This window comes from Gigantopelta aegis, chromosome 5 (genome assembly GCF_016097555.1).
Source record: "Gigantopelta aegis isolate Gae_Host chromosome 5, Gae_host_genome, whole genome shotgun sequence".
Classification (NCBI taxonomy): Eukaryota; Metazoa; Mollusca; class Gastropoda; order Neomphalida; family Peltospiridae; genus Gigantopelta; species Gigantopelta aegis.
In genome coordinates this window covers 24,603,250-24,613,249 of record NC_054703.1, presented here as the reverse complement: position 1 = coordinate 24,613,249, position 10,000 = coordinate 24,603,250, and the positions used below count along the sequence as shown (strand labels likewise).

The window sequence follows — 10,000 nt, the reverse complement described above, 5'->3', positions numbered from 1 at the left end:
AACATATGCTGTTTTAAGCTGCATTTGCGAGTAAAACGTTTTGTGCAAACTTCACATTTGAAACCTTTTTCATTATTATGAATGGACATATGTTTTCTTAAGTAGGATTTACACGTAAAACATTTTGTGCACATTTCACATTTGAAAGGCGTCTCTCCAGTATGCACGCGAATATGTACTTCTAAATTTCTCTTGGTTGGGAAACATTTAAAGCAGACTTCACATTTGAAACCTTTGTGATCAACAGTGACTGACATTGTTAGATAAGTCTGTCTAGCCAGTGCTCATCACTTATTTTGTTGTCTGTACTTTTCAGTTTTACCAGGATACATCTTCACGGCACATGTGCAGTATGAGACTGAAATAGAATACAAATAAATAAATAAATAAAATATGCACTCATGAATGCTTTTTTAATGTAGACAGTAAACTTATATGTGAGTTTGTGCAGTAGGTTCGAATCCTACTAACTGACATGTTGTTCTTTTATATATTTACTGGGTGGACTCTTTTGCTGATGGACTATGCATCATTAAAAATCGTTAATCTGTGATAAAATGCTGGACATACATATATAATGATATACATGTATAATTTTCTCTGGGACATCTGCGTTCATAATATCACGAGCAGGGACTGAATACTACATAGCTAGCTTTGATAACATGTGATGTGTACTTCTATAGTCTGCGACAGACCAGAGGTGTTTCTAGTTCGAGTCACCTCCAGTCCTACCCCTTATTGATATCGATATTTAAATATATGAAGACTATTGAAGTATAGCATTCTTGGAAGTAGACAAGATTTTTTTTTAAATAGCTTAACTTTCCTCTTTACGGCACAAAGCCTCCGGTCCCTGGGAAGGGTGTGTGTGTGTGTGTGTGTGTGTGTGTGTGTGTGTGTGTGTGTGTGTGTGTGTGTGAGGACCAAATACACAACACTTATCTCTGTCTCTCGTAATTAAATACTGTAAATCGAGAATAAAATAGAATAGAATAGAACAGAATAGATGTTTAAAGGGACATTCCTGAGTTTGCTGCATTGTAAGATGTTTCCGACTAATCAAATATTTCTACGATTAAACATATTAAATATATTTTCTTGTTTAGAATATCAGTGTCTGTATATTCAATGTGCTTCTGGTCGTCTTAATATTTGTAAGAAGCCAAAACTGGATTTTGTCTTCAAATACTTTTGTACGTACGAAAAAAAACATGTTTTAGGAAATAAAATAAAATTTAACCTAGTACTAGTATTAGAACGGTCATAAACACTTTTAATATACAGCCACTAATATGTTATGCATAACAATATTTTTGATATGTAATTACAATCGTTACAAAGTCTCCGTTAGTCGATAGCATCTTAAAAATAGCAGCAAACTCAGGAATGTCCCTTTAACTGCACCCCAGGCTGCACGAAAAATGACTTGGCGGTGTTTTTGGGGTATGGCAATATGACACTGAACGCAACCACAGTCAACGGGGTGTGGGGTGGGGTGGGGGGGGGGGGGGGGGGGGGGGGGGGGGGGCGGGCTCCCGAACAAAGAAAATGGGTTACAGTTAGGATTAGGTTTAAGAAAATCCGACAATAATGAAAAGAGTCATTAATTTTGTCAAAATGCTAAATAAAAAAAATAAAAAAAAAACATTTAAAATTGGGAATGGCGCCATACCCGTTTTACCTTCTGGCAGAAAGCCTGATCGGCTATTGGGTGTCAAACTATGGTAAGACAATAGTCACAGACAATAGTTAGTTAGCATGCACATTACTGCAATTTTCTACAGAATTCAAAACGTCTGTAAGCTGTATAATGTGAAGATTCGCATTCAAAAAATAAATAAAACTAAATAATAATCAGCTGATTTTAAAATGTATATCATATTTATGATAGTGCTGCAACGATAAAAACCGGTATACCGTGATAATTGATCAGCTCGATACGAACCGCGGTACAGTTTTGCGTATCGCGATTTTTACACGCTATCTTTTTCCGTGTAATTTATTTGACTTGAAATAGGCAAACAAACAAACAAACGAAAACACCCATCATTTTATTAATTGGTGAAGACAGAAAATGTAACAACCACGTCAAGCGTCGTCGGCTTTCTTGGTGGCATACGAAGTTATAGGTCGATTATACTTGGTTCTAACTTCTAAACAAAACGTGTTAAAGGTCCAATAAAAATAACCAGTTAACGATAATTACAAATAAATGTTTTGTTACTTACACATTATTATTCATTGTTCATTCACAATGGAATACGGCTACAGCTATCATATTCAAAGAAATAAACAAATAAGTGAGAATCTCACTTAGCTGTTTTTCACTGAACTCGGAATACTTCGGCCGATCGTTCAAAACACCTCGGCCAATATTATCTCTGGTTCGGTCGATCTGCCGAAATATTGCGATTCAATATGTACATTTCTGTGTCAAGCGAGCAGCAACGGAAAGGCGCGATAGCAAGGATTTCCAAATGTGACAATTTAAAAACAGTTTGACATCGTCACACCGGTGTTCTAGTAGACTAGTATTTTGTTAAAAATAAAAATGACCATGAAGAAAATTATGCTACTAATAATTATATGTCGTGGTTTATATAATCATTTAGGTTCTATGATGGAATCAATATTACAAATATTTCGATTTATATACTTAGTATTACTTATTTAACTTAAACTAGCTATGTTAAGTTTTATTCACGAAAAACGCGTGCAACAATTATTTAGCAACTGACCATCAACGAAACGCCGACGTGTTTGATGTTTGTGATGATGGGTTTAGCCCGACAGCTGAAACTAATAAATATCATTAATAAGTTTATGCATTCTGCTTTCATTTAAAAAAAAACCCCATAAATATTAAATTTAAATAATATCAACTATATTGCAATACATATTGCAATACGGTTTCTTATATCGCAATATATCGCAATATATCGCAATACGGTTTTGACCGAATCGTTGCACCCCTAATTTATGATCTATTCAACTCGTGTAAGTATACATTTCTGTGTATAAATGCCCAATTCCACTGTTTTTTTTCTATTAAAGTATTTTGAAAGACATGTTTTACTATGTAGGCCTACAGAATCAGAAAATGGTGTCACGACTGTTTCCAAACAAGTGTTTTACAATAACTTCACCTAGCAATTACAATGATAAATCAGGTGGTGTCTTTCGAATGGGGTCGGATGATGTTTTGCAAGGCGCGGATTCAGGCGGGGGGGGGGGGGGGGGGGCACCCGCTATTTTTGGTGAAACACTATATATTACAGAATACACCAGGACCTTTAAATTCTATTTTCAAAAGCTACAACACATTTTAGGCCCCATCTATTAAAAAATCCAGGATCCGCGCCATCAAAGTACATTAAAAAAAAAACAGGGAAGTAGTTTCACCCAAACATTCGCTATGAACAGTGTTGACATGAGCCACTGTCCGTACACGCGTTCCAATTCGGTTATCACAGTTTGTTATCTATGTGACGATAGCGGAAACTCAATGTGTCCTATAAATAAACAACAAACATATCTAATCGTTATGTTCGATGTCATTTCTCCACACTCACCGTACATCAAAACGTAGTTGTGTAGATGGTACTAGCTATAAAACATGCAAAATAAAACCAACAAGTTCCGCACACAATCGAACAGTTTCACCCGCTTCTGACAAAGGAACGCAACATCCTAAAACTAATCTGGCCTACTGTTCGGACTACACATATGCGGGTTGTTGCGTTTTGCACTCTTCTAACACAATACATGTTGTTGCTATGATAAACAGGAAAAAAGAAGTTTGTTTTGTTTAATATCGTCCACAAGTCACCAGGCGCAGATCCACGAATTTTGAAAGAGTGTGTGTGTGTGGGGGGGGGGGGGGGGGGGGGGGAATTAAAGGTTCTTTGTTTTTACATTATACAAGTACATGTCGTAAGTCACTGGTCTAAAAAGGTGGAGACGCTGCAGTTTTTCTAAAACGCCAGTTTTTATATGTTGCTACAGCCCATACTAATGGTCCTTTTACAATATTTTAGTATCAGAAGAAAGGGAAACGTGTCCAGTTTAATGTGAAAAAACCCCAGGCAGAACAAATATAAAATACTTGGAGTTATGTAGATAAATATGAATAATGTCAGGGGTGGAGCACGCAGCCGGAGGGGGTGGTAGTGGCAGATGGGGTGGTTGTGGTTGTATACATTTATAACTTCAGGCATTCTATGGGTGTTAAACAGCGTTAGTTTCTGGTTTTACCACTAGATGTCAGTTAATAGCCACTGAAGACATGGCAAGGTCATTTTCTTGAAAGAAAGAAGTGTTTTATTTAACGACGCACTCAACACATTTTATTTACGGTTATATGGCGTCAGACTTATGGTTAAGGACCACACAGATTTTGATAGGAAACCCGCTGTCGCCACTACATGGGCTACTCTTCCGATTAGCAGCAAGGGATCTTTTACTTGCGCTTCCCACAGGCAGGATAGCACAAACCATGGCCTTTGTTGAACCAGATATGGATCACTGGTCGATGCAAGTGGTTCACACCTACCCATTGAGCCTTGCGGAGCACTCACTCAGGGTTTGGAGTCGGTATCTGGATTAAAAATCCCATGCCTCGACTGGGATCCGAACCCAGTACCTACCAGCCTGTAGACCGATGGCCTGCCACGACGCCACCGAGGCCGGTCATTTTCTTGAAGCCATGCAGCTCCAGGCCTTTATCTTGTAATTTTAATAACGAAGTTGCTCATTGTTACCATTACTCAATTGTAAATGTTTACTCATGATACATGATCATTTTTATGATATACAGGGGTTTACTTATCAAATTTGACTTGACCGATGGCTTTGAAATTGGGAATTTTAGCGTTGTTTTATCACAATGGGGAATTTTCAGTTTCATTTCATAAGCATCTTATTAAGCCAAGTTAGAATTTGAAAAGTAATGCTATATATATATATATATATATATATATATATATATATATATATATATATATATATACTCTTCAAAAGAAGAAACGCAAAACCATATTGTCGTAACATTTGGAGAATTGATTTAATTATTGAATGGTGAGTCCGATAATTACCAAATGTTGCAGGATTGTTCACAATTCACTCTAGTCCATTGTGAGTAAGTGATAGGACACACCACCAAGGTCAAGGTCATCTGGAGTCAATACCGGGTGTGGCCTCCGCGTGTGTTGACAATTGCCTGGCACCGCCTGCCCATTGAAGCAACCAGAGTACGGATGACCTCCCGGGGGATGGTGGCCCACTCGGCCTGCAAGGCTGCTGCCAGCTCGGGCAGGGTCTGGGGCTGTGGTTGTCGCTGTCGGAGGCGTCGGTCCAACTCGTCCCATAGATGCTCAATTGGGTTCAAATCCGGTGATATCGATGGCCAAGGAAGGACATTAATGTTGTTGTTCTGTAGGAAAGCCGTTGTGAGACGTGCTGTGTGAGGCCTGGCGTTGTCATGTTGGAACACTGCGTTGGCGTTGGCCATAACTGGAACGATGTGTGGCCGGAGGATCTGGTCAATGTAGCCCTGTGCATTCAGGTTGCCCTGCACGTGGACCAGGTCAGTTCTGCCAGTGTGTGAGATGGCTGCCCACACCATGACACTACCCCCGCCGAATCTGTCCACTTCCTGCACGCAGTTTGCCGCATAACGTTCACTACGACGCCTATACACGCGACATCTTCCATCATGACGTCGGAGCAGAAATCGGGACTCGTCACTTAACCACACCTGGATCCATCGCAGTTGAGGCCATTGTCGATGAATCTAGCACCACTGCAGTCGGAGTCGACGGTGTTGTGGTGTTAAGATGACACCTCGAACTGGACGTCTGGCACGAATTCCTACCTCACGTAGGCGGTTCCGTACGGTCTGGTCGGATATCCTGCGCAAACCTGGTATTGCTGCGGCTGTGGAGGTGGCAGTAGTCAATCGTTCCCGAAGGTGGCGTACCCGGATGTAGCGGTTCTGCCCGGGGGTAGTGACCCGTGGTCGACCGGATCTAGGGAGGTCACGTGTTGATCCATGTTGTTGGTAACGGTCCCACAGTCTGGAGATGGTGCTTGGGGACACATGGAATGCCCTGGCAACGGCCGTTCTGGATTCGCCTGCGTCTAGTCGGCCGATGGCATTGTTTCTCTGCGGTTCACTGAGACGTGGCTTGTCCTGGATTGTCAACTGTCGGCCAAATACAGAGGCCAGGCAAGCGAACACCCTGCACTTTTATACTGTCGGTGTTCATGTTGCACGTGCAGACAACGCACGTGCAGTGGTGACATGGTTTGCACGTGGCTCCGTTTTTGCGAATATTCACATTTTTGAACTTTATTGTACAGTAGCTGCGTTTTATCGAATGTAACCGTGGGAATGTGTTTGGGACATGCTATGACCTTATATTCACAAAGCATGAACCGGTAGGAAACATAAAATCGGAGTTATAACCCATTTGTACCCTTTTGCATTTCTTTTTTTGAAGAGTATATATATATATATATATATATATATATATATATATATATATATATATATATATATATATGTATGTGTGTATGTATGTATGTATGTATATACATGTACTTGTGTTTATTCAAATAGATATAACTTTTGCCACAAACATTATTTAAATCAGATGTATTATTGTGCCTAAGGCCAGTTATGTCAGAGTAGGTATGATCTGAGAAAATGGCAAACACGTGTGTACAGTGTAATGCATTTTCTATTAAATTTGTTAAATCATTTTTTAATATCTTTGCTAATTGATGGGAATTTTTACTACTGTTTTTAGTTTTCTGACCACTAGTGTCCTAGGTATTCATACCAAGAATAGTGAAAAATTTGTCATTTTGACCCTGCAACGCAAATTAGGACCAATTAGTGACTCACGACCATACATGTATGTCCAATATATTTCACAAAAATGAAGTCGCATCGTCCTGGTTCCGAGCCTGGTTACCCCCAGAACAGCTCTACAAAATGCAAATAATTTTCACAGACAAATATATATACTTTACTTAAACCTCACCCACTATAAAATATAAAAACACAAATATACCATTAAAACATATTATACAGGCTGCTCTTTTTTTTTCATTATGACAGACTACATACAATAAAACATATACATTTATATCAATACGTAAGACACTTTAGGAATGATCAATCAAATAATAACAATTAAATTGCAAAAAAAAAAGGTGTAAAACAAAATTCGTAAAACAATTTGTATATAATAATATAATTAACTGGTTAAAAGAATCATTTCGTATAACACAGGAAGTCTCAGGACATCACATAAAAGTCATTGTACAAAAACGTGTTTTGACTTTTCTTGTAAAGTGCCTACTTGAGATATTTTTTATTTAACGTGAGTAAAATTGAAATTAAAACATAAATGCTTGTTTTTGTTTAATGAGGTTGTAATAATCACTGTCAATAAATAAATCATGAAAAAATGAATCTCTCGTAAAAGGATGAGATAACAACTACTACTACCACTACTACTTCTGCTACTACTGTAACGATTTCGCTTTCTCAGCACGTGCCCACTTATAGACCGGTGCTAGAATCGAATTAAATACAGTTCTAAAAATGCCTTGCTGGGTTCGGGTACCCCTTTCGGTCGTAGACTTCCAAAAATCACATTTTAATATGTAAACTCATGATTAACCTTTCTCAATAACTAATACATTAATCACATAAGTCGTCCTTTTTCACAGTGTTTATTTAAGGGTTTCAATAGATCATAAAAACAATTAGTTAACCAGCAAAATAATTCAGATTTTTAATAGATTTCATGATTGACATTGAGAGATACAGGTTACGTAATAGTTATTTAAATTTCCCACAACTCAACCACCCTTCAATTCCCCGCCAATTAAACATTAAGAATCCCAATATGGATTACTGTTTGTTTATTCTAAGAGAATGAAAATCCATCGAAAACATCTAAAACGTACCTAAAGGCTAAACATTCATTTCCACTCGTGAAACCACAAGATTCCCAAACGTGGAAGACTTGGTAATTTACGAGAAAGAAATAATATTTCCTTCACTCAATTCCTCTCTCCAAAATTCCAATAATCTTCTTTCAAAAATATTTTAGTAACCTCTCAAGTGTCAATACAAAATAAGCCTAACAATAATTTTAAGGTTTACGGTAATGCAATGCGAGACGGTGACAACTAACAATAATACACTACCATTTGGTTAATGAATTACATAATAAATAAATAGCTTATCATTGTCGGTTCTCACATAATAAATATAAAAAACACAATTTGGAATAACCGAGTGAGAGAGAGCAATTCAAAATCTACACATAAAAAACCCACAATCAACAAACACACATGTTGTACCTGTGGTTGGAAAATCAGAAGTGAGTAAACGGACGGACAAATCTAACATTAATACATGGAGTGGCTCTCATTGGTCCAAATTAATGACATGACATTAATCGGACATGACGATTGGTTAACCTATCATAACAATTCTTCGTAGAAATAACGAAGATTAACGACAAACTTAATTATAGCCGAATATTGCCGAAAATTATACATCGCTACAACAAAAATTACGTAAATAAAATAAACAATTCTAACTTAATTATCTTCTCAAATGGTATCCCAAAATACAATATAACAATATTATTGTTTAACCCCTCCCAAAATATTACACAACGTGATATAAACTATAAAATCCAGGCCTAAACATTACAATATTATATGGTCTCATGCCACTGTTTGGAAAATCAATGGATCTGAATGATCGTTCCTGTAACTTTACCCATCAATAACCTGATTCATAGAAGGCTGATTAAAGTGCTAATAGGGTGCTAGAAGATGTTAGTATAAGAAGTTCAGAAACCAAGAATACAATTAAGAAACCAAACATAAGTAGAAAAAGGACAGACAACAAATCAGATTATTCGGGAAAGTATTGGAAATATACAGATTTGTTACACTACTACTACTACTACTACGACTGCTACTACTACCACTACAATACTACTACTACTGCTACTACTACTTCTACTATTAATACTATTACTACTACCATTACTTATACAACAACAGCTACTACTACTGCTGCAACTGCTACTACTACTACCACCACCACCACACAGAGAGAGAGAGAGAGAGAGAGAGAGAGAGAGAGAGAGAGAGAGAGAGAGAGAGAGAGAGAGAGAGAGAGAGGGGGGGGAGGGGAGGGATATTAATTATTATAAGCATATTAAAGGTAATCAGTAATATAATTATAAAAAAAATCATCATCTGGAATGTGACAAAGAAAACCATTCATATACTCATAGAGTTGGAAAAAAAAATCATCTCTAAATCAATCAACCAAAGAGTTGTAATAGCTATAAAGTTGGCCTCGAATATACGTATTTCTGAACTGGCGACAAAATGGTTGAAGGGCGACAATGGTCCAGCATGTGTGACCCTTTTTGTCACCGGCAACAACATGGGCTATAACATGGCCCCTTCGCTAAAAATTGTGCCGTCCCAGAGACAGGATAGTACATAACACGGCCTTTGTTACACCAGTTGTGGAGCATTGGCTGGAACGAGAAATAGACCAATGGGCCCACAAACGGGAATCGATCTAGATCGATCGCACATCAGGCGCCTTATATCATTCTTATATATATATTACGACCCTTCCATATTGCCCTACCTATTTAACCAGCATCTTCCAACGCCTATGCAAACATTTCAGAACTGAAAGGTTTTGCAACCAGCATGAATCGACATATACCGTTTTAACCTTTTCTTGTGTATAAAACATTTTGTGCACACTTTCCATTTGAAAAGTTAGTTACCAATATGTCGCAACATATGGCGTTTTAAGCTGGTATGGTGTGTAAAGCATTCTGTGCACACTTCACATTTGTAAGGTTTTTCACCAGTATGAATCAACATATGATGTTTTAACGTGCCACTGGATGCAAATCATTTCGTGCACGCTTCACAT

At 37.8% G+C, this 10,000-nt stretch overlaps 1 protein-coding gene across 1 annotated transcript in view; it reads right to left on the bottom strand.

Annotated features, from left to right (window-relative positions):
- Nucleotides 1–3,785, bottom strand: part of LOC121373469 (zinc finger protein 98-like) — a 5,161-nt gene extending 1,376 nt beyond the window's left edge. The window contains exons 1-2 of the mRNA XM_041500134.1: nt 3,576–3,785; nt 1–358 (exon numbers count right to left, since the gene is read on the bottom strand). The exon at nt 1–358 is cut by the window's left edge and continues 1,376 nt beyond it. Of these exons, the coding sequence (XP_041356068.1) occupies nt 1–257 (257 nt within the window). The 5' untranslated portion in view covers nt 258–358; nt 3,576–3,785. The remainder of the gene's footprint in view (nt 359–3,575) is intronic.
- Nucleotides 3,786–10,000: the final 6,215 nt, after the last annotated feature.